At 35.0% G+C, this 25196-nt stretch overlaps 4 protein-coding genes across 9 annotated transcripts; 3 read left to right on the top strand and 1 right to left on the bottom strand.

Moving 5' to 3' along the window:
- Positions 1 to 717: 717 nt before the first annotated feature.
- LOC129895553 (4-coumarate--CoA ligase-like 9) lies at positions 718 to 4136 on the top strand. The gene is made up of 6 exons (XM_055971280.1): positions 718 to 1882; positions 2619 to 2808; positions 2915 to 3060; positions 3147 to 3214; positions 3318 to 3420; positions 3791 to 4136. Exons 1-6 carry the CDS (start codon positions 866 to 868, stop codon positions 3908 to 3910), a joined length of 1644 nt encoding a protein of 547 aa, XP_055827255.1. The 5' UTR covers positions 718 to 865; the 3' UTR covers positions 3911 to 4136.
- A 1012-nt stretch (positions 4137 to 5148) lies between these two features.
- On the top strand, positions 5149 to 11397 carry LOC129893942 (protoporphyrinogen oxidase, mitochondrial). 6 transcript variants are annotated; one of them, XM_055969387.1, is made up of 19 exons: positions 5149 to 5271; positions 5360 to 5399; positions 5620 to 5755; positions 5846 to 5911; positions 6080 to 6130; positions 6272 to 6328; positions 7345 to 7415; positions 7699 to 7735; positions 7873 to 7938; positions 8212 to 8252; positions 8455 to 8587; positions 8997 to 9176; positions 9346 to 9420; positions 9771 to 9894; positions 9974 to 10082; positions 10199 to 10273; positions 10375 to 10481; positions 10815 to 10945; positions 11146 to 11397. In XM_055969387.1, the coding sequence occupies exons 1-18, from the start codon at positions 5241 to 5243 to the stop codon at positions 10928 to 10930; spliced, it is 1515 nt and encodes a 504-aa protein (XP_055825362.1). In that variant the 5' UTR covers positions 5149 to 5240; the 3' UTR covers positions 10931 to 10945; positions 11146 to 11397. The 6 variants fall into 6 exon arrangements, with proteins under 6 accessions (XP_055825362.1, XP_055825363.1, XP_055825361.1 ...); XM_055969388.1 differs by having other exon boundaries at positions 10815 to 10949; XM_055969386.1 differs by having other exon boundaries at positions 11162 to 11395.
- Positions 11398 to 14604: 3207 nt separating this feature from the next.
- On the top strand, positions 14605 to 20617 carry LOC129893941 (uncharacterized). The gene is made up of 9 exons (XM_055969384.1): positions 14605 to 14939; positions 15633 to 16392; positions 16620 to 17842; positions 18276 to 18564; positions 18721 to 18945; positions 19281 to 19454; positions 19635 to 19835; positions 19939 to 20052; positions 20197 to 20617. Exons 2-9 carry the CDS (start codon positions 15682 to 15684, stop codon positions 20509 to 20511), a joined length of 3252 nt encoding a protein of 1083 aa, XP_055825359.1. The 5' UTR covers positions 14605 to 14939; positions 15633 to 15681; the 3' UTR covers positions 20512 to 20617.
- A 103-nt stretch (positions 20618 to 20720) lies between these two features.
- LOC129893943 (probable adenylate kinase 7, mitochondrial) lies at positions 20721 to 24098 on the bottom strand. Its single transcript, XM_055969391.1, has 4 exons — positions 23689 to 24098; positions 22748 to 22888; positions 21796 to 22023; positions 20721 to 21122 (listed from the first exon to the last, which is right to left on the bottom strand). The coding sequence occupies exons 1-4, from the start codon at positions 24007 to 24009 to the stop codon at positions 20967 to 20969; spliced, it is 846 nt and encodes a 281-aa protein (XP_055825366.1). The 5' UTR covers positions 24010 to 24098; the 3' UTR covers positions 20721 to 20966.
- Positions 24099 to 25196: the final 1098 nt, after the last annotated feature.

Genomic DNA, 25196 nt, shown 5'->3' with positions numbered 1-25196 from the left:
CAACGTCATACTCAATATGATCCCACATGACGGTGTCTGAGAAGGTGGGGGTGTATGCAGGCTTTACCCTTATTTTGTGTGAGAAAAAAATTATTTCTGATAGACCTCTGCTTAAAAAAAAACGTTCTCTCTAATTAAAATCACATTTAAGACATAATGGAAGTTCATAAAAATTCAAATATTGCGGTTGGAAGAAAAGGGAGAAAAAAGAAGTTACTAATGATAAGTGATTCTCAAACTGTCAAACATCAACATTAAAATATGCTTATCTTCGATGGCAAGTGTCAAATACATTAAACTAGTAATTTTTACCCTTTTTTAATTATTATACCTATTGGAGTACTTTTTTGGAACTCCATGAAAACGCACGTGCACAAGATAACTCGTTTATGTATAATACCTTGAAAATCATATAAAAAATGTAAATTATATAAAAGGACAGCCCTGACTTATAAGTAATATTAATATTTATATAAATATATATTTTTAAAATATAAGGTACAAAATAGCTTTTTTATTTTTGAATAGGTCATATATATATAGATATATATAGGAGTATATTGTTTGCAATAAATTCTCACAAATAAAATACAAATAAATATTATTTTATTAATAAAATATTATGATATAAATATATTTGTTTTTTTAATTCATTTATAAAAAATTTAAAATTGATTCTTTACGAATAAACTAAATCGTTTAGGATATAACAGTCACATCGTAGAGTCCTATCTGAAATTGCACACGGCTGAAGTTAAGTCTGTAACGACCACTAATTTTGTTGGACTCTCTGTCTTCCGACTCCGACAAAGGTGTCTCCGCCGTGTAATCGCCGGAGCTGCCGTAGTGCAACTACTTTCCTTCCATGGACAGCTCAAGTTCATCATCTTCCGTCGACCTAAATAGCGGATTCTCTTCGAAAACCAAAACTTTCCAGAGTCTCCGACCACCACTCCTACTTCCTCCAGAATCTTCTCCTCTTTCCGCTGCTTCTTACGCACTATCTCTTCAACAGAACACTTCACCATGGCTAAAATCCACCGCTTTTATCGACTCATCCACCGGCCGCCGCATTTCCTTCTCCGATTTCCGGCAACGTGTTGTTTCCTTAGCTTCTTCCATTCAGAATACACTCCGTCTTTCCAAAAACGACGTCGCTTTTGTTCTTTCTCCGAATTCAACTCACATTCCGATTCTATACTTTTCTCTTCTCTCCCTCGGTATTGTTATCTCTCCTGCTAATCCACTCAGCACAGAATCTGAGCTTTTGCGACAGATTAAGTTAACGAAACCTGTAATCGCATTTGCCACATCGAGAAACTTTCAGAAGCTTCCGAAATTGAAACATCCAGCTGTTCTAATCGATTCCCCGGAGTTCGAATCAATGATGACCAACACGAACACGGGATATTTGAAATTCGAAACAGTGGAAGTGAATCAATCGGATTTGGCGGCAATTATGTATTCGTCAGGGACTACAGGGGACGTAAAAGGAGTAAAGCTGACTCAACAGAATTTTATAGCAAGTATTGCAAATTACCATGCTCAGAGACCGGAGAGGAATTCGCCGGCGGTGATGTTGTATACGGTGCCGTTGTTTCATGTATTTGGTTTTCACTACATTTTGAAATCGGTAACTTTAACTGAGACTGTTGTGGTCATGGAGAGATTTGATTTGAAGAAAATGTTGAAGACGGTAGAGGATTTCAAGGTGACTCAATTAGTGGTGGCTCCGCCGGTTGTGGTGGCGATGGCTAAAGGAAGTGTTACTCATGGCTATGATTTGAGTTCATTGGAAGCAGTTGGCAGTGGCGGAGCTCCACTTGGGAAAGACGTGATGCAAGCATTTGGAGACAGGTTTCCAAATATCATATTATTTCAAGTAAGTAAAAATACGCGAATAAGTTAATGGGATTCAATGTCTAATATATATATATATATATATATATACATAATCGACTTTATATTGTGTGAAATTCTTCCAGAACTTCAATGTAGGAGTATATAAGATAAATTATCTAGTCTTGAAATGAAATGACAATGACAATGAATAGACATAAATGACACAGGATTCATACAGTGTAGCACTGAGGGGAAAGTTGATAACTTTTTAATAGTCGAGAAATTTCCGAGAGTCAATAATCCGCGGATCAAAACTTAGTGGATAATGAACTTGTTTATTTATTCTTCTCCACTTAAATACGGTTTTTTTTATCAGTCGTGTAGTTAGAATTCCGTGAAATGGGTCTAATCTACACATCACAAGTTGCGTCATTAACACTAGACTGAAGCCTTGAGCCGGACTTGATTGATATAAACCAGTATCTGGCTAAGCTAAGGAATATCCGAGAAACACTTGAGAGCCAGTGTCGCACGGTTCAGGAACAATGAATAACGAATCCATATTTTTACCCTTCTTCACGTAAAAACCAAGATTTTTGTCCACAACAGGGTCCAAACTCATGATGAGTGTCTGTGATCCACATATAAAGATCATGAACTGTGAGGTTAACAGGGCGGACTACTTCATATTTAACTGATTTATGTAAACCAGTTTCTGGCTAATCTAAGGAATTGTTTCTCCTAACATGGAACTGAACTTGAGTCTTGAATTTGAGGGATATGGACTAACTGAAACAGCCGGAGCAGCATTTCGGGCTGCAACTACTGAAGAAATGCTTCGTCGGGGTTCTGTTGGAAGGCTACTGGCAAATAGTGAAGCAAAAATTGTAGATGCAGACACTGGGATTGTTCTGCCTCCTGGTGAGCAAGGAGAGCTCTGGATTAAAGGTCCAACCATTATGCAAGGTAACTTCAATTACAAGACTGAATGATGTTTAACAGAAAGCTCGACTTCAACTTGTTTGAAATTGAGGCATAATTCATTGTTAACAACATTGTAATATTTTTTCAGGTTACTTCGATGATCCAAAGAACACTTCTGAAACTCTGATGCCAGGTGGGTGGTTGAGGACTGGTGATCTTTGTTATATTGATCATCATGGGTACCTTTTTGTTGTAGACAGGCTGAAGGAGCTAATCAAATATAAGGGATACCAGGTTCCATTACTACCTGAATTTGTAACCTGTTAAGTTCGTAGGAATCTTACATTGGAAATCCCTACTTATTCATTCTTGATTTTCAGGTTGCTCCTGCTGAACTAGAACAACTTCTTCAATCTCACCCTGAAATAGTAGATGCTGCTGTCATACCGTAAGATTTTGCATTTCCGTTTTCATACAACTAAGCTAAGACATACCATTTGTATACTACAAGAAATGAATGTTGATGAATCTTTATAAACAAATTGTGGCAGATATCCTGATGAAGAAGCTGGTCAATTGCCCATGGCGTTTGTTGTGAGACGTCCCCGAAGTTCTCTTGTCAAAGAACAAGTGATTGATTTTATTTCAAAACAGGTGCTTCCTTTGACTATTTGCTTGCAGCTATTTCTCGTTCTCCATTATAAAAATCTACTCCCTCCGTTATAATTTAAGTGTTTTAGTTGACTAGACACAAATATTTTTTTGAAGCTTGCAGTCTTAAACAAGGCAGGTAGAATGTTGAAGTTAGAGAGTTACCAAATATAGAAAGACGCACTCTTTTTGACACTGACTAAAAAGAAAAACAAGATAGTTCAATTGAAAGGAAGGGACTAATAATTTGACTACTATTTTAGCTCAGAAATGTCATGTATGAAAGTGAAATGCATTGGATAAAGGCACAAACTAACTAAGAAAGAATCGGTGTGCTTGTCCACAACATAATTGTCTATATATTTTGTTGCAGGTTGCTCCATATAAGAAGATAAGGCGGGTGGCATTTGTTAGCTCCATACCAAAAAGTCCATCGGGGAAGATATTGAGAAAAGAATTAAAAAGGATTCATTTAACAGGATCTAAGTTGTAACCAAGATCCTATCAAGTGTTTTTTCTTGTACATTATTTCAATCCAGGATTCTCCAATTCAAAGATGAATTGTTTCATATGATTCAAGGACAAATAGTTGGCATTCTTGCCAGAAAAGGTTTTAATGTAGCAACAACGGAGATCACTGCGTTCGTGCAAGGACAGACATACCAGTTTTATAGCACTTTGCTAAGTAATACACAGCTAACACACTTTTCAGGTGTCAATTGTATTTGCTTCACAGAACATGAATTGATAAATCTTGCAAGTAGTCCATTAGCTTCCTCATTTGAAACTGGGGAAGATAAGTTATCATGTTAGAGGTCTCAAGTTCGAATCCCCTTGCCAGCAAAAGTAAGGAATTTGCCTTTTGAGTCGTGCTCATTGCAGCAGGCTTGTCTAGTGTAGGTTACCTCTCCTGTGTGATTTATGAGCTATTGCATAAGAGTGGGGTTTTTACCCTGTTTCCTGTTAGTTTAGCACAGAAAGCGAGTTTATTTTTTAGTGCAACCAGAAGTTGACAAAACTAATTCTACACAAGTCAACAACAAATAAGAATTAGGAGTAACATATTCAAACAATACACACATCATTAAACAAGACGGAATTGAGTATTTATAGGATATTGTTGCTTAATTTTTTTTTAATTATTTAAAAGTGTACATATTAAAATTCATTTTAATTGAAACCCTTTTTTACATTTTAAAAATATATGCAATAATCCAACTCATTTCTAACAATTGATTTAACATCAAGGGTGTTTATTATCACATTCAAAATGTAAACGGAGTATTGTTTCTCAAACCCAAAATGTTAAGAGGGTTATGATAAATTTAGTTGAGTAATTTTATAATAGAAAATTTTTAAATTAAATGATTATATGGATATAAGGAATAAGTATTGAAAACACTTTTAAATTTGACGTGAATTATTAGTTTCGTTCATGAATTACGGATAGTCTTAACAATATCGTTATACTTGACTAAATGAACTTAAATACCCCATCGATCTTACAATATGAGCGAAGTACACCGTAAAAATTTTCGCCAAGTTTAATAGTGATTTAAGACTTCTCTCAATTTTTTTATTCAGATCTCCATGCTCATATAAGAGTTTGATATTGCTTGCTATATTATGCGATAAATCGAGAATGTATATAAATTCGTTAAATAGATGAGTGTTTTAATAGTGTGAATAATTCTGAATGTAACTAATAATGTTGAACATTGTGTTATAAGGCATTTGACTTCACGTGTTGGCCCAAAAGGGAGTCTGCTGGGCATTTCAGTTTTCCCCAAAAGTTGCTGTTTAGGGTTCCGGTGAGGGAGGATATGGCTCCATCTGCCGGAGAAGATAAACAAAGTAATCTTCTTTATCCCCATATAATTTTCTGCAATTCTACTATATATATGTATATCCCAACCTAAATTGACGCAATTTTTTTCTGTAGATTGTCCCAAGAGAGTTGCAGTCATTGGTGCTGGCGTCAGGTATCTTTATTTTACACAATTGTTTTATCATATCAGTTAAACTTTACGTAATTTTGCAATTTTCTTGTCCATGATAGCAAAAAATTCCAATCCAACTAACTTATAATGATGCTGCTGTTGAAGCATTTTGCTAGTAAACTCTTTAAGGGTTCAATTTTCATTTCAGTTGTGATCCTTTTTACTTTTTAAGTTGATGCCACTAACTTATTTAATATTCAAGTGGGCTTGCTGCAGCATACAAGTTGAAAATTCAGGGCTTGAATGTCACAGTGTTTGAAGCAGAAGGGAGAGCTGGAGGGAAGTTACGAAGCGTGACACAAGATGGGCTAATATGGGATGAAGGAGCAAATACTATGGTCTGTTAATTCCTAATTTTCCTTTTGAATTTTGATTGTTGTTTCCAATTTGGATAAACTAGTAAACAAGTATATTTTGACCTTATGCAGACTGAAAGTGAAGGTGATGTCACATTTTTGCTTGATTCGCTTGGACTCCGAGAAAAGCAACAATTTGTAAGGGTTACTGCTTTAACTATGTGTCATAGCCTTTGAAAGAAGCTTTTGGTTCATTTTTTTCCTATGGGATAAGCATTAGAGTGACTTTAGACTTTAAGCTCAGATTCTATTTGGGGCTAAATTTGAATATACCTGAAAACTGCTTTCCACGCTTTCACTCTGCAGCCACTTTCACAGAACAAGCGTTACATTGCCAGAAATGGTACTCCTACTCTGGTTAGTTTTGTCCATGGCAAGCTTATTAACTTGCATGTTTCTCTGCACTGCTCAAGTGCTCAGCTTTACTTGTATTCTCCCGACATGGTGCTTTTGGAGTTTTGTGATTAATCATGTTCTAAGCTAGGTTTTTAATTTCAGATACCTTCAAACCCAATTGACCTGATCAAAAGTAATTTTCTTTCCACTGGATCAAAGGTATGTGAGGATCATCCGACCTTCCTAATTTAGATACAGATTTTGCTAAATTTACGTTGCGTTTTCCAACTTGCTCCTTTGGAAAGTGTCTGTGAAACATCAAAGTTCAAACTGGATTGCAATCTCATATCTTCAAGTCTTGTTGTCAACCTGTTTGAAGTTTGAATCATGAGTTTATTATTACCATAGCTTACCGAGAGTCGTGCACCAAAATTTACTTCTTGTATTAAGTTATATATATATATATATATATATATATATAGCTTCTTACAGATCCTTTCAGAACTGTCTGTAAAATGCAATTTCTTGCTGTTTTAAAAAAAATCAGTGTTTATAGTGGTTTCAAGATAAATACATGGTAAATTGCCTGCAGAAGCTTAATAATTGTAATTGGCAATTTGCCTATGTACATTTAGGTGATCATTTCTACCAATCAACAGTTTTTTGAGGCAAATACACTTAGGGCTTTAATTTTGAAAATATCTTGAAATGTTTTTTTTTTCTTTTGAGAATGATATCTTGAAATGTTTTTTTTTTCTTTTGAGAATGATATCTTGAAATACATTTCATCTCGAAAAATGGTTTATCCAATTAGGTGAATTTTTGACAGGTAGACCCAAATATCAGTGAACAATGTGGTCAGTCTAAGTGATTTAGACATGCTACTTCTGGATATAGTATCATATTCCAAATATATTGGTTTCTGAAGTTACGACTTAGGAGACAACCTTGGAAATTGTTCTTTTGGAGTTCAAATATTGTCTATAGTTTTTTGATGAGTCAAAGGACCACCAGAACTTAGATCAAAAGCCAGAACAACTTGAATTCTATGTGTGTCATGACATCAGGCTTGAAGTGATTATTAACAGTGGATAGTGTAGTGAAGACCTTGATAAAAATATATTTACCATATTTAGATTCCTGTTTATCTTATATCTCATTTATTCTATCCTTTTGTGAGCAGTGATGGTTAATTTTCAAGAATATTGTCTTATAAGGTAGCTTAATAACTGCAGCTTCAGATTCTTTTAGAGCCACTTTTATGGAAGAATAAAAAGCTTACAAAGGTGTCTGAAGAACACGAAAGGTACAAGATATTATACCCGAGCTAGTATTTTCCATGTGGTTTCTTTTATTTCCTCCGTCTCAAATCTGGCCTCTTCATGTTGCTTATAACAGCAATTACCACTATAGTGTCTGCATGGACATGTCTGTTCCATAATCTACATTCTTATGGTGATTTTATTATTAGCTGCATCAGACTCGCATGCTCTTGCACATAGCCAATCTAGTGGCTTTTCGACTGCCAAATAAATCATAAGGGTAAGTTTAATTGACATGGTTGTGATACTTATCCATATTATATGCAGTGTTGGTGGATTCTTCCAGCGTCATTTTGGAAAGGAGGTCTTTGCTCACCTTTGATTCACTTTGCCTCTATGCTCCTCGAATCTTCTGATATTCCATTACAAAAGAAAATCTTGCTGTATATAATAACTTTAATTAAATACCTAACATACATATGTTTATTTGTTACCTGCTAGGTTGTTGACTATCTAATTGACCCTTTTGTTGCTGGAACATGTGGTGGTGATCCTGACTCACTTTCTGTGAGTATTCATCTATATCGCTTGTTTGTCCGTCCTATAATTTTTGGACACAAACATCAGAGAGGATAAGATAATGGGGTCAATATGTCATTGTGTAGTTACACAATTTCTCTTACATTTAAGTAAAAAGGGTAAAATGGGGGAGTGCAATGTAAACTTGGTGTGTAGTAAGTATATTTCATGAGCCATAGATTTAGGAAATGACTTGTTATCTAAACGTCATTCTGGTTATGACTCCAATTTCATTCATTGTTTTCTTTCCCTCTGACACAGATGCACCATTCATTTCCAGAGTTGTGGAATTTAGAGAAAAGGTATGTACGTCCAAATTTCCGCCATCACATGGGTTGGCAATCATTCTCCTTGCTTCCTTGTCCTACAGTCGCAGAGGTGCTACTGTAAAAATCTTCTTGTTGATAGAGGATGCAATTTGTTGAGCAAACTCCTTGCAAAAATATAATAATAAATAATCATCCAAATAGCACTCTTATGGAATTTGGTGTCAATACTTGCTAGGTTTGGCTCAGTCATTGTTGGGGCAATTCGATCCAAGTTATCACCTATAAAAGAAAAGAAACAAGGGCCACCCAAGACTTCAGTAAGTAAGAAGCGCCAGCGGGGGTCCTTTTCATTTTTGGGCGGAATGCAAGTAAGTATACTTTGTTCTCTTTTTCTTCATGCATTGAATGTAAAGGGCAGAAAATTTAAATCATTACAACCACATCTTTTATGCATCATGTATCATTTCAGGGTCATCCATCTATTTGATTCCACGGATGACTTGTCTAAAATTTCAGCATGAACTTCACGCACTAGATCTGACTTGTTTAACTTGTCATTGTCTGGGTGATTTCTTACATTTAAGTTTCATTCTCTTTATCTTTTCTCGTGAAAAATATTATTCTTAAATTCTTAATGATAGATTATATCTCTTTAAGTGAGAGATAGATAAATGCACAGTCGACTATTGGCATCCCTTACGTCTTATAGAAACTCGATCCTGTGATTTATGTTATTCATCTTTCATCCTAGTGTTATCTCATCCAAATGCTTTGCAGACACTTACTGACGCAATATGCAATGATCTCAAAGAAGATGAACTTAGGCTAAACTCTAGAGTTCTGGAATTATCTTGTAGCTGTAGTGGGGACTCTGCGATAGATAGCTGGTCAATTTTTTCTGCCTCACCACACAAGCGGCAAGCAGAAGAAGAATCATTTGATGCTGTAATTATGACGGTGAGACACTGGAATGATTGATTACTTGTATTTGCTTTGATACAGCTAGCTTCATTCAATCTCAGTCTCATCATGTGACTGTTCAATTCTTTAATGATGGACTCATGAATACCTGAGTCCTGTGCATATGTTAACTGTTGCCGATATTGACTATGCTTATGTAAATTAGGCCCCTCTCTGTGACGTTAAGAGTATGAAGATTGCTAAGAGAGGAAATCCATTTCTGCTCAACTTTATTCCTGAGGTTTGTGCTTCTGTGGCCATTTGGTGTTAACTATATAGTATAGGCATTCTTGGTTTGTAGAATAACCTCATGTCAGCAAATGAAAATGTCTTTCCACATGGTATTGCACTCATTTCCTCAGCTAATTCTTTGAAAAGTGAACTTGCAAAGTAAGTCCGTCTCATTTCCAAGAGGAGAAAGGTGCACTAACACTATATCTACCTGGACCCCTATTTTCCGTCAGTGTATCTTGTGAAGAGTTATTATATGAAGGGTCAAGTCTGAAGCTATATGTTCTGTACTGTGTATATGTGTATGAACTGTTATGCTCATTGGCACTGTTGCCGTCTAGCTGAGCATACAATGTGCAGGTTGATTATGTACCACTATCTGTTGTTATAACCACATATAAGAGGGAGAGTGTAAAGCATCCCCTTGAGGGTTTTGGAGTGCTTGTACCCTCCAATGCGCAAAAACATGGTCTGAAGACACTAGGTAATGCTTAGGTATTATGTTAATAAGTGTAGATAGCTGGAAACTGCTGTGCCCTTATTACTTCTGCACTGCAACACAGGCACCCTCTTCTCTTCTATGATGTTTCCAGATCGGGCACCCAACAATGTCCATCTCTATACTACATTTGTTGGTGGAAGCCGAAATAGAGAACTCGCGAAAGCCTCGAGGTTTCTATAATTTCAATTTGATTGCAGTGTCCTTTACTTTGTCCTATTATACTTAATGATGATGTTGCTGTTGACTTTTCCAGTCAAGTAAAATTGTTAAATTCTTGTATTCACAGGACTGAACTGAAAGAGATAGTAACTTCTGACCTTAAACAGTTGTTGGGTGCTGAGGGAGAGCCAACATATGTGAAGTACGTGAATTCCTAGTATATAGCTGATCTAATTCAAGAGTCTGCAGGCTCCAGTTTAAAAGTTTGAGATTTTGAAAAGCTGGTTATTTCTTTACTTGTAGTCATGTATACTGGAGTAAAGCATTTCCACTGTACGGGCATAACTATGATTCAGTCCTAGACGCAATCGACAAAATGGAGAAAAACCTTCCTGGATTATTCTATGCAGGTAATATTTCAATTTTCTTTACTTGAAATAGCATCTTCCGTTTTTCTTCCCTTAGATGCAGCTTCTATTCAACGAGTAAGGTTGACAACATACTCTACTATAGGCCATGTATCAAGTAACCTTTAACTTAGTAAATATTGTATTCTTATGTTTGAGATTGCCTCTGTGTGATTCAAAGCCAAATATACTCGTAGAATTCTTTAGCCTAGCATATGCCTACTTAGCATTGATTTGCTTGGCAAGAAAGCGGAAGCTGAGTTGAGTTTCCACCGACTTAAATCCCAGTTAAGAAATTATTGCTGCTTAACTTTGACATGAGTTCTGCCATGCTAGGTAACCACAAGGGGGGATTGTCAGTTGGCAAAGCATTATCTTCTGGATGCAATGCAGCAGATCTTGTTATATCATATCTTGAAGCCGCTTCAGCTGACACCAATAACCATAGCTGAAATCTATTTTCTCTTGTAGGTAACACTACATCTCTCCCATTCTTTCTCTGTTAGTTTTTCTACATTTTAATGATCTCATCTTGTTATAGCTGAAACAACATTCCGTTTCCTCCTCATTTTCTATTTATTTTTTCCAATTTGAGTACAAGTTCTGCTTTCCATGTGTAATTTTGCACATTACCTTATGCTGATTGCTAATTCCATCTCAATCCTAGCACTCATTTCCTGCAGTTTGTGGTCCGCGAAATCGTTTAACTTCATGGCAAGGAGCAACTTTAATATGCAGCCAGTGACACAGCTCGAACACGAAACTGTCTTTCAAAGGGGAGTTGCATATCTGGAAAATGAACTCTCCACATGTTTAATTTATTAGAGCCGTTTGGATGGGCTTAAAAAAAGTAACTTTTATGTATTAAATGTTTTTAGAACTTTGAAGTGCTGAAAGTTATTTTTATAAATAAGCAGTTGAGTGTTTGGATAAAAGTGTTTATGTTGAAAATAAGAGTTTGAATTTTAGGGTTAAAAGAATAAAAAGGGTAGTTTGGGAATTTAGTTAAAATATAAAGGATATAAAAGTAATTTTCATGGTCAAACAAAATGGCTTTAAGTACTTAGAAAAAAAAAGTTAGAAATCCTAACTTTTCATTTTTGACTGACTTTAAGAATTTTATGGCTTAAAGTTAACATTAGGCAAACACGTTCAAAAGCTAAAAAGGAATTTTAAGTTGGTCAAAATCAATTTAAAATCAATCCAAACGGGCTTTTACATTTCTGTCATGCTAGCTGTTAGTCAAAATTAACTTAAAGTCAATCCAAACGGGTTTTTACACTCCTGTCATGCTAGCTGTTAGTGTTACTAATAAATGTTGGTGAATAATCTGTAGTTATTATTCAAATGCTAAATAGGAAGAAAAAAAAAACTAAAAGTAAACCAGTTACTTTCCTTGCTTTACATCATATTCAATGAAACCAGTCACTTTCCCTATAAATGTGTGACCAATAAGAACAATAGCTTCTTTCTTCTTCTTTTTTTGGGTCAAAAAGAGCAAAAAAAAAACTAGTGCTTACTGTTAACTTGCCACAGTATAACAAAGTAGAAAAAGCTATGGGCATAAGAAAGTGGCACATTTCAAGTTGATAAATACTAGTACTAGGAATATATTTTTGATAGTGATGGATGTAAAGCTATGTAGGGGGAACTTGAGCCATATTATTTTATATAGTTAAAGTAAAGTTCACGAAATACTTTTGCCACATTTGCATCCATTATTTGAAAATCTTAGTGGATGTACCTACGGTAGTTTGGCCCTGGGAAAAATTTGAAAAAAACTTAGAACTAGTTTTGCATATAATTTGTCATTACTTGGCAAATATCTTCTAGAAAAAATTAGAACTTGGGTCAAGTTCTAATATTTAGGAAGTTTTAAATTTTTTATATTATATAAAAACATCTATTATTTATAATTTCAACTAATATTTTATATATCAACTTACTCTATTAACGTGGTCAATCAACACCATTAAATAACATCTCTATTTATTTTTTAGTGACAAGATTGAGAAAAAAAATATTATTTTTTAAATTTGATTAATGTATTGTTCTTGCCCATATTGTTATTTTGTTGTTGTTGATTGTTATTAATTATGTTATAAGGTTTTTTTTTAACGGAACATGTTCATTATAAAATGATAACACAAACTTGTGGTATTTTAAATAATTTTTAGAACAAACGGGTATAAAATATTATTTTTTGAAACAATCAAATATTTTTGGAAAAATTTGTGGCTAAATGCATGGTGAAATTTCATCAAAATTTTACCCAAAAATAATTTGCCAAGAATATTTGAAAATTTGAGGCTAATGACACTGGATTTGGCTTTAATTTTAAAGTCACACAAATGTTATGATGATTATGACATGTTTAAGATTGTAAATTTTAATAATTTTATAATCATGTGACGTCTGAGATGACAAATTTGTGAAGTTCTCATTAAAAAAAATCTTTTTCAAACTTTTTATGAGTCAAATAAATTAAAACAAAATAGTTTAGCCTTTTGCCTTACGTGTTGCAATTATAATAATTTAGTTGGCTTTATTTCTAGTGGAGCGTAATAGGTAGTAGTACAAATTAAAATGATTTTGATATAAAAAGAAAGGCAACAATAGTCATTGCTTTCTCTTTTGCATTCATTAAACGCACATTATCTTTATTATTATATTTTTTTACTCAGTATTTGGAGTGTGTATTGAAGTTTGATTAAATTCGCATCGTGGATTGCAGAGTCACTTTTTTAAACTTGAAAATTCATCATCAGAATATTTTTTTTCAAAAAATTAGTCAAATATTTAATCAAATGCTATTTTGAAAAAAATTATATGGACAAACGAGATCTTAAGATTACTATTTGAAAGTGAACAATTTGATCATTTGTTACAATTTGTTTTTTTAATATTACCTTCAAAGATGGTACTAGTACAAATGAACCCAAACATATAAGGAGCAATAAGATTGAGCAAATAAACATCAAACTCACAGTACAATAACAATAATATATTTAGTGAAATTTTACCAAGTGAATTTAGGAAACACAGATTTTACTATTATTTCAAGGAAGTAGAAAAATTATTTCCGATAAACCTTCGGCTTAAATGCATCAAAAACACCAAACTCATAGTATTTTCTCCAAAAAAATAAATAAATTGAAATTTGTGATTCAAAATACGTGTAACGTTGTTAGACGGTTTAGAAAAAGTAGATTCACGGACGAACAATTTGGAATCTCTAATTCCAGGTCCACATTTGTCTCTCCAATCAGTGGCTGACGCATCTTTACAGTCAATTTATTCAAAATAAGATACACCATAGATAGGTAAAAAATAAATAAAAAAATTAAGTGTCTTTTGGCCGTACGTTGCTATATATTTAGAGTGAAGTTTCACTGTGCCTTTAGTCATAAATATTTTAAATTTTGATAAAATTTTAAAAAATATTATTTTATATATGTAAGTTTTAAAAATTATGAAAAATATCATAAGTTTGTGTTATTATTTTATAATGAACATATTTGATTGCGCTATATATATGAAAGAGTATACAATAATGATGTATTTGTCAAATCAAATACCATGGTCTAATAATCAACCATTCTAATTAATTGATAATATTAGTATTAGTTGGAAATTTTGGGAAAGATTCCCATTAAAAAAAAATTACTTTATAACACAATTGATAACAGTCAACAACAACAACAAAATAATAATATAGGTAAGAACAATACATTAATCGAATCAAAAAATAAATTGCTTTTTTTTCCAATTTTGTCACTCAAACTAATTTTTTTCAAAGGAGGTAATAACAAAGTATTTTTTTTATAAAATCTTCCACATTCTACCAACAAACTTTTTTCGACAATAAATGATGAATATTTTTATAAAATATAAAAATTTAGGGTAATTTTAAAATTTTTAAAACTTTTTAAGTTTCCAAGTTTAGTTTTTTCTAGAACTTGGGAACTTGAGATATTTGTCAAGTAATAACAAATTATATGGCCAAACACTAATTTCTAAAAAAAAAAATCAAGTTTTCCTCAAAAATTACTTAAGCCAAGTGGTACCTTAGTAGACATTATATTTTCTGTCTCCGTTCATTTTGACTTGTCAACCGAGCAAGTAGATGTGTTCTTGTTTGGAGCAAAATAAAATATAGTAGTATTTTATTTTGTACAGGCTTTTGCTTTTGGATAAACGTAAAAAAAACATTTTAATGTTGGAAAAACCACAAATGAGTAAAGTATTCAAGAACAAGACAACCCCCTCCCTCGTCCTTTGGGTTTCCTAAATTTTTAATTACTCATTCCTGTTGGAAAAATACTTTCTTTTTCTCTGCATTTTTCTCACTCACTCAAACACCCTCATCTGGTTTTTGGGTATTTCTTTTCATGTTTATCTCTCACAGGCTCATGAACAGTTGTTAATCATTAATTCCTTTGATGTGTGGGGAAAAAAAAGGTACCATCTTGGCCTGTCTTTTTGCTACATTCATTTGATTTTCTGGTTTAATGTTCTATGTAAGTGCAAAGTTTCTCATTTTCCCTGGGAAAATCTTGATATTTCTGGTGTAGTCTTCAATGTAAGTTACTACTACTTCATGCCACATTGTGAATTTGTGATGTAGCTGTTTGTTTAGTCTTTGCTTTTGATTTATTCTAGATGGGGTTACTCTCATTTTCCTCTGTGAGTCTGCTAATCTACTACTTGTGCTGTTCAATCTCTGTACATTATGCTTTTTGTGGTGACAAAGTGTTGTACCCTTCTATATTTTGTTTGCTCTTCTTTTCTTGGATTGATTTTATTGTCCTGCTACAAATTCCTTTTTTTTTTTCCCTTTTGAAGTCTTGAGTAATGTGTTTAAAAATAAGGTTAGTTGACTTAAGCATCCACAAGAGCATGTGCAATTACATTATAAGGACTGTTAACGAATAACTCGGGTTTCTAAGTCTCTGAAATCATTTAATTCTTCAAGTTCAGATTAACTTGAGAATGTTATTTGGTGGCGTTGTAATGTATACATGTTAGATGGCATTTAGTTTTGCTCCGAAAAGTAGGTTGAGTTGTTGGAACAAGGATAGAATTTCTTTTAAATTTGGAATATCTTGGTCTTTCATACAACTTGAAGATGTGTTTTTTATTTATTATGTGCAGGCTCATGTCATCCAATTGAAGACCATTCCTTATCTTTGTTTCTGAAATCATGGTTTTGGGATTGAAAACTGGAACTAGGAATAGCCCATCGGTTCAAGTTGATTATCTGATCCATATTAAGGGGATTAAACCTTGGCCACCCTCACAGTCACTGAGTACACCCCGTGCTGTTCTAATCGAATGGCAATATGGTGATAAGCACTCTGGATCTACTAACCAAGTCGTGCCATCGTTGGGAACTGGTTCTGGTATTGGTGATGGAAGAATTGAATTCAATGAGTCTTTTAGACTTCCTGTGACACTACTAAGGGAAACTTCCTTTAAAGGTGGAGATGGTGATACTTTCCAAAAAAATTGCATTGAATTCCACTTGTATGAACCCAGGCGTGATAAGACTGTGAAAGGTCAGCATTTAGGAACTGCTACCCTTGACTTGGCAGATTATGGTGTTATTAGAGAGAGTTTGAGCATATGTCCCCCCATTAACTACAAGCGAACTTACAGGAACTCAGCACAGCCCCTTCTTTTCCTGAAAATTCAGCTAGGTGAGAAGAGTCGCGTGAGGCCATCCTTGAGGGACAGCTTAAAAAGAGAAGCATCAATGGACCGAAATGGATCTCTTTCTAGATTACTAAGTGAAGAATATGCAGAGGAAGCTGAGTTTGCTTCATACACTGATGATGATGTTTCCTCTCACTTATCATTGCCTGTTTCTTCTTCAACTAACGGCTCAAACTATGGCTCACCACCTCAAGGAGAGGTATAATGCTTACTTTGTTATCAATAACTTCTGCTGTGGAATCACTTATATCTGAATGGGATTCCTTTTGTATGTTACTTCCAAACTGTCGTGGCATGCATTTTAAATTAAATGCAATCTGTACAAGTTTGCATCATTTTAACATGAATGGTTGGTTGTATTATGTTGCTTTTCCAATGTGATGAAAATCTTAGCTAGTTTGATATCCAGCTGGCACATAATTGCAGGAAAGATCTGCAGGAGTAAAATGTAGCCCTGGACAAGACAAAGATGAAAATGTCCTAGATGATAAGAAAAGGCTTGGAAATATGGACAAAAAGCAAGGAACAAAATCTCCTTCAAGATTGCAAGGAAGTTTGTCACACCCCTCAACTGATTTGTCTTCTGATCTGGCTTGGATCTCAAAGAAAATTGGTGGTAGCAGTAGCATTCAATATTCAACATCTAATGTGAATAATATAACTGAGGATACTTCGAATGCCTGCATGATAATCAAACAGGACAAACAAGCACAATGTGTGGAACAAATAGTGGCCAGTGATGAAAATGGTAGTGAAATGTCCAGTCGGCAGAGCTCTGAGGAAGGCTTGATCGATGCTCATCCAGATGAAAAAGCCTGTCCAATTCCACATGTCATAGATGAGAGTAGTAACTTTGTTAACACGGTTAGTAATTTCTCCGACAATGAAATTGAAGAGCACACTTCAACTGCATCACTAAATGAGCTGTGTGATGATGCAAGAGATGCAGTTACTCAAAATGGTTTTGTTGAAGGTGAAAACAGTAAGAATTATCGGGAAAATGGTCAACTATGTGGTCCTCAAAATGGAGAGAAACACCCAGAGAAAGAGCACGAAAAAGAAATTTTGGAAAATAAAGGGAGATGCAAAAAGGATGAGTCAGTCAGTTGCTACCCTGAAGAGGATACTCAAGAACCTGTCCTGAAGAAAACTGATGCAGTTCCTGCTTACAGGGACAGTTCTGGAGCAAAGAGTAGTACTCCCCAAAATGAGATATTAAAGCAGGTGATGTCAGTCAGGTCATCACCAGAATCAAATAGGGATGGATCTGTTGGAAGTGATCAGTTTCTAGTGCAAGATACTCCAAAAGGTGCTAGAGGTTTTTCAAGCAATGAAAGAAAAGATCAAAAAGTGAGTCCTAGGGATACAACAAACATTCTTTTGGAAAGCAAAATCCATAAGCTGGAACAAAGAGTAAAGATACTTGAAGAAGAATTGAGAGAATCTGCTGCTATTGAAGTTGGTCTTTACTCAGTTGTTGCAGAGCATGGATGTTCCGCGAATAAGGTCCATGCTCCGGCTAGACGCTTGTCTAGGTTCTATGTACATGCCTATAAAGAAAATTCTGTATTTAATAGGGGAAGTGCTGCTAAAAGTGCTATATCTGGAATATATTTGGTTGCAAAGACATGTGGAAATGATGTTGCTAGGTACTTTTTAGTCCTCACTTTCTGATGTTTTATCTGCATTCAAACAAGTAGGTTCTAACTTTCTGATGTACTATCTGCATTCAGACAAGCAGTTATAGTTACTACCTAGGTGCCTGTAGAGTCGTTTTATTTATTAGTCTACTTTTTTCTTAGGGGACCAAATTTTTCTGTTTAAAAGGATTTTGATATGAAAACATAGAAGCACTCTCATGGACTCTATCCAAAGTTCTTAATTGTAATAGTCTCCAGCAATATTTACTGTGATGCCTTATCTCTGAGACCTAAATCCAATGGATGAATCTCTAGTGACTGATCCTTCAAAGCACAGATGTTAACTTCCCTCAGTTTAAAGTTTTGTGGAAATAAGTTGATGCATGCACAAGACAGTTATTTGTTTTCCTTATGCGGATTCACTTATTTTGTCTGACCACAGGTTAACTTTCTGGCTATCAAATTCAGTGGTGCTGAGAGCAACTATAACCAAATTCCATGGGCAGCAACAGTTACCTTTTTCTGCTGATACTTTGCCTGAAAAAGCTATTGTCAAGGACAAGAAGAAGAAATTTTCTCCACTTAAGTGGGAGTCTTGCTCCAGCAATGATGTCACAAATGACGATTGTGATAGTTTAGGCAATTGGGAGGACCCTGTTACATTTATAAGAGCACTTGAGAAAATTGAGGCTTGGATATTCTCCCGCATCATTGAATCTATTTGGTGGCAGGTATCTCCTTCCCTCTTTCTCTCTATCTCCGTACAACCTCCTAAAGCACAGTGGCACAAAATAAATCCTAAAGATGTCATGTATTGATTTTGAACCTAAAGAATCACTACCTATCCACTAACTCAACTCTGGTTTATTCATTTTTTAATTTTTCAGACGCTCATTCCATATATGCAGTCTGGTGCTGCAACAGAAATCTGTAATGACATGGTTCCAGAGATAAATAGATTTCGCAGTACGACGTCTAGTTCAGGTGCTGAAGAGCATGGAAACTTTTCGTTGGATCTTTGGAAGAAAGCCTTGAAAGATGCCTGTGAAAGGATTTGCCCTGTTCGAGCTGGAGGACATGAATGTGGTTGTTTGCATTTGCTCTCTAAATTGGTATGGTCTGACCACCTTTCCTTCCATATTGTACAAGCTCCTTTCGGCAATCATAACATGTGATTACCTGTCTTTGCAGTACTTCTCATGCAAACTTATAAATTAATTAAATAGTAGTTTGTTCATATACCAATTAATTGGTAAGATAGACCTCCAACCAGAACTTACTTCCACTACGGGCGTTCTTTGAATTGGGAAAGGTAGTTATGTTTAAACACCAGCATCTCCTACATATCCCAAGTTTTTTCTTTCTTTCAATGGGTTTAATGTGGATCAAACTTTGATGGTCTTGATCTTGGTCCATCTTGCTGCTAATTAACGTTCATGAAAGCCAGATAATGGAACAATGTGTGGCTAGATTGGACGTGGCTATATTCAATGCTATCCTTCGAGAGTCTGCTGATCAGATGCCTTCAGATCCTATATCAGATCCCATTAGTGATGCTAAGGTGCTTCCCATTCCAGCTGGAAAAGCTAGCTTTGGGGCAGGTGCACAACTGAAAATTGCGGTGAGAGTCATGGTTGAACTTTTCCAGTTAGAGTTTTTAATGTATATATGATTGTAAGTCTACTACTAATCTTGATGCATAATAGCAAGAGTATTGCCCTTTGTCACTTCTCTTCTTTTTTACCTCAAGAAACAAACTTACTTTTTATGAAGTTAAAAATGTTTGTCACATGGATTGCAGATAGGGAATTGGTCCAGATGGCTCACTGAACTTGTTGGCAGCGGTGGTTCCAACTCAGTAGACGATGAAACTAGAGCAGATAATGAAGATGATGGGAGTGAATATGATTTCTCTTCCGAGTCTTTCCATCTCCTTAACGCACTGAGTGATCTTATGTTGCTTCCAAAGGATATGTTGTTAAGTAGGACAATAAGGAAAGAGGTTCATCTCAAAACCTTAAAAGTGTCATGTTTATTTTGTTTGCTTTCAATTGTTCATATTTCTTTCTCCATATTGATGATGGTACTCGAACATTACTCTTCAGGTCTGTCCCACATTTGGTCCGATCATAATAAGAAGGGTTCTTAATGTTTTTGTCCCAGATGAGTTTTGCCCTGATCCAATACATGAAGTTGTACTTGAAGCTCTTAACTCCAAGGTAAGCTCATATCATCTCTTTGACTTTGTTCATTTTCCATGCTAGAGTTTGGAGTAAAGTTGATGAATTAAGCATTTGTATTATTACAATACAATGAATCAAGACTTGTAAATCAGATTTTCTTGTGCAATTTTCTCTGATTAGGATCCTTTTGATGACGAAGAAGATTCTGTCATGAGCTACCCATGCACAGCAGCTCCTACAGCTTATAAGCCACCTTCAGCTGATGGTTTATTAGGTGACGTTAGTCGCCATTCTCAGCTGAGACGAAGCAGTTCAGTGCTCAAGAAGTCATACACAAGCGATGATGAACTTGACCAGCTGGATTTGAACTTTATCATTTCTGAGGGCATTGCAACTTCACTTCTCGTAAAATCAAGTAGCATATCAAAAGCTAGCGGAAATGGAAATGCTGTTAGGTATCAACTCCTTCGGGAGGTTTGGATAAACAGTGAATAATATAATTTTGATCTCTAGAAATGTGTAAAGCAAGAATATAGCGCACTTCTTCTTTACTTCGGTGAATAAATGTTTGCAGCTAAGGCAATTGCTGTATTCCTTCTCATCTCTCATGTATATAAGAACTTCTATCCATTTATTCTTCAACAGTATTTTTTAGAACACAATACTCTCAAGATTCATATGGATACAATTGCCACAACACGAGCTAAGAAAACATGGATTTGAAATTTTACACGACAAAAGCACTTCGTAGAAATCTACATATGGAGAGGATAATGTAAGGTTGTCTAATGCTCACACCTCTTCTGCAGATAGAACTAGATTGTGCTCTCTTTTAAACAAAAATAAAACAAAAACACATGTATTTCCACCCAAAAAATAGAGTTGTTACACTCATATTTCCTATACCTATTATGCTTGCAAAAAAGAAAGAAGATCATCAGAAAGTCAGATCAGCATCCTGCAGTCAACTGTGTAGAACCAACTGCATTCCTGTGCTGAAGATGCAAAGCAGCCAAAAGGCCTTGCCATGTTTCTCCAGGTCCTCCAGCCACTTGAAAATCAAGGAGCTTTCTCTGTTTCCTGTAGTATTCTTCTAGCGGGTTGACCTAAATAAGACAGAAAGGTGATATGTATTAGTTGATGTTCTTGTTCCAACTGAGAAAATAATGAGTTTTGACTCGTACAATCAACTTTAGCATGCTGCCTAGCAACAAAATGTTAGCTGAGAAAATTTTGATCCAAGATCATGCAATTAGTTTTATAGTGCTATTAAATGAAAGAAAAATCAAACCGCATATTTAAACAAATTGATCAACAATGAATATACAATTCACATACATCACAACTGCAGGATGCATCAGTTTTGAAACATGTAGCTTTTCACATAGCAGCACAAACAAAAGTAAAACTACGTGAAGAAGATCAAGTGAGTACCAAAAGCTCCAGAACAATATGGCATAGACATATAAACCATTTCAGCATGGTTAGTTCAACTAGCAATCAGGTACTCAGTATATATAGCTATCAAACAAAAGATCTTTGATTTGATTTTTACTCAAACAAGATACTTGAAGGCCTAAAATGACATTTTGAAGCAGCACATTTGCATGTCTAATTCAGCAAGCACTAGTATTGATACACATCAAGAATGCTAAGAAGGGCAATCTATAGTCCTATTCATTGAAAGAGAGGCAGCCTACAATTCTATTCATCTCCAGTTACGACATCAAATTTTTTTCGAGTATTTGCAACTGGAAAATTTACAGCATCAAAAGGTACCTGCTCTGCATGCACATGCAGGTTCTTCCTCGAGACCTCATCCATGATACTTGAAGGCCTAAAATGACCACCCTCTGGCTGACGACTAGTACTAATTCCAGAAGCCCCCCTGCAGAGGAATTCTAGTGGTGGATAAAGCCCAGTGCCTTTATCTTTCTTTGACACCAAATCCTCCGGACATTTAAGATTCAGAACTAAATCTATGTCCACAGTTTTGTCCAGGATCTCCTGCACAGATAAACCAGAAGGGTATGTAATTTCCAACATCTGTTCAACATGAATCATTTGAAAATAAACAGGCCTCTTTGATCAAAGTCTGAGAGAATTACAATAAAATTAACTTTTGACGTATTATTAACAAGTTCTTGTATTATTCTGTCCAGAACACTAGAAGTTGACAACAACAACAACATACCCAGTGTAATCCCACAAAGTGGGGTTTGGGGAGGGCAAACCTTACCCCTACTTCAGAGTTTGAGAGACTATTTCCGATAGACTGTTGGCTCAAGAAAAATTAGTGGAGAGAAAACTAAACTTGTAACCGAGACAATACAGATCACAATAAAGTGAATAATCTGCCCCAAATACTATCCATCTAAAAATAGAGAATTAGGTTTTGAGGATGTAGAATACCACAATCTTTCACGGAGTCTTCTCATTCAAATTTATGATTTTTCAGGCAACAAACCAATTTTATATTGAAACTAATAACATTTAATTCAAAATTTCGAACAATACCTAAACAACTGAAAAAAAAGCATAAATTGATATTTATCTATTTAACACTACCATGAAACAAATAATGCTGGATCAATACGTGAAGCATGTACTTTAGATGCTGGTCTCAACCCTTGAAGGAAAAATAGTTCAAAATGAAAATGGACGGATCCACATGTTACAAGAAAAAAGTGTCACTAAATGAAGCCGACATGGATGGGGAGCCTATACTTACAGCTTGAGTCTTTGATCGAGGAATCCCATCCAAGATGAATCCACTTTCACCACTGCAATATCCTTCTTCTAGCCTCTCTGACAATAAACCAAATATAACCTCTTCCGGGACAAGTTTTCCCTGGTTGACAGCATCTGCTATCTTCATTGCGACATACATAAAATGAAAGATATTATTGGGTAAAAAAAATGAAAAGAAAAGAAAGAGTAACACGAGACTATTAAGCCAAAAAAAAAAAAAAAGTACTCCCTTATTCCATTTTTTTGAGACTGGCTCCCTTGTTCCATTTTAAAGATAAGTTACTAGTTGAGAGGTCAAAAATAACATACGTGACAAATTACTAATTGCTTACTAGTTGCTTTGTTTTTTCACTGTCATTTTCCCCTTTTCATTATTCAAATATGTTATACTCAACCCAAGGTCCTTCAAAAACAGTCTCCTTACCTCGTAAGGGGCACATACCCGACCTTCACTGGAAGTGACATAAAAAAGACAGCTGAATCAAAAAGAAGCGGTAGGGTATGGTCTGCATACACTCTAACCTCCCCAGACCACACTTGTGGATTTCACTGGGTATGTTGTTGTAGTATAGTGCAATGTTTCTACTTATGTAAACTATAAGTTAAAAGCAGAGATCAATCATTTAATTGAGCCAACAATTAAATGTTTTGACACTAGTTTATTTTTGACAGAGGAAGTAATAGAACTAAAAATAAAACCAGCTCAATCAAGCTATTATACTTCAATTCTGAACTAGCATGGATCAATTATATGTATCTTTTGATATTCAATTCCTCTGTTCAAGCTAATTTATTTCTATTATTTAACAATTTTTCAAAAATAAGACCAGCTAATAACTAAAAGAAACAATTTTTCTTTTCATTTTCCATAGCAGATAAATTCAAAGCTCAAACAAACAGAAATTCAGAAGAAACTGAAACCTGCTTGTAGAGAGAAGAACGAGGATGAAGCTCTTGACGAACGAGTGAACCCATGGAAATATGAGGGACATCTAGAAGCTTCGAGAGCCATTGAGCATACACGTGTCTCTGTGCCATAGGATCACCCATGATCACCCACTGCACTCCCCTTCGAGGAACCGATCCCTCAGATTCCTCCATTACACAGTAGTTCCGGTTCTGATACTCTTCGTATTCGTAATCATAATCTGCTAGCTGAGCCGCAGCTGATCCGTATGACCGGAGAGATTCATTCCGAATAAGTGACTGCGATGCCGCTCTAATACGGCTGAGCAATGCCATCGCCGGCCGGAAAAATAATCTACAGAGAAGCTCTATATAGCCGCCCACTGAGAAAAAAAGGGTTTCTGTAAAGAAAGCAAATTGGGGTTTTAGAGAGACGAAGATGGCAGGGAGTGAAACATTGTCCCTGAAAGTGGGATTTATTTACGACAATGCCACGACTTGTGTGACACGTGTCAAGCATCAAGCGTTGGAGGAAATTGTATTTGTCGTGGTTAACGAAGGAAATTACAGTCCACACGCGTGGGAGACAAGTTAAGTGCAACGTGTCGAATGCAAATTAGTTCATCCACCGCGTCCACCGGATTTGCATGGACATGCACCTACTTTACCATCAACTTACTCTTCATCACAATACATGGGATAAAGATAATAGTTTCGAGATAAAAAAAATTAATATTAAATTTTGAGATATTTTATTTAGTTATTTATAATAAAATTGTGGGATTACTATTTTGTATAAAAGATGGGATAAAATAATCATATGAAATATTTATGGTGTCTTTTGTATTAAAAATAGCAAATCAAAAACAATAAAGATGAAAAAAAAAGAATTATCCGAGTCCACAAAATTTACTGTGTGTCCTTAAGGTATTTAATTCCCTCAATGCACCAGAGATTATGGATTATTTTCTTTCAAGATAAAATGGATAAACTATTACAAAAATAGAGGTACCTCAAACTTCTGTAATTTCAATGAACTCAAACTTCAGCAATGAGATCACACACAGACTTGATCAATTTTGTTTGTAAAAAATGTATGCAAGAGAAGAAAAAAATTCGATGTTTAAAAATGAGAGAAAAATTCTATATTTATAGACAACAAAGGATAGTGTGAAAAAGCGTTTATTGTGCCTTATCGAAAATGTCACAATCCTTTGGAAAAGTCACAACTTTTCGCAAAGTCACAACCTTTCAAAAAAGTCATAACTCTTCAAAAAAATCATAACTTTTTGAAAAAGTCACAACCCTTCGTAAAAGTCACAATCTTTCAGAAAGGTCGCATCCCTTTGAAAAAGGCACAACCTTTTAAAACAGTCACAACCCTTTATAAAAAGCACAATCTTTTGTAATTGCTGCAATCCTTTATTTTTCATTCACACCTTTAAAACTCAATAATTTCAATCTTTGCTTATACTATCCCGTGTATCAAAAGATATCTAATAATTGAATTAATAATTTTTGAA

The sequence above is a fragment of the Solanum dulcamara genome, chromosome 7 (assembly GCF_947179165.1).
Source record: "Solanum dulcamara chromosome 7, daSolDulc1.2, whole genome shotgun sequence".
Lineage (NCBI taxonomy): Eukaryota > Viridiplantae > Streptophyta > Magnoliopsida > Solanales > Solanaceae > Solanum > Solanum dulcamara.
The sequence above is the reverse complement of the archived record's forward strand: the minus strand, read 5'-3'. Positions and strand labels throughout refer to the sequence as shown.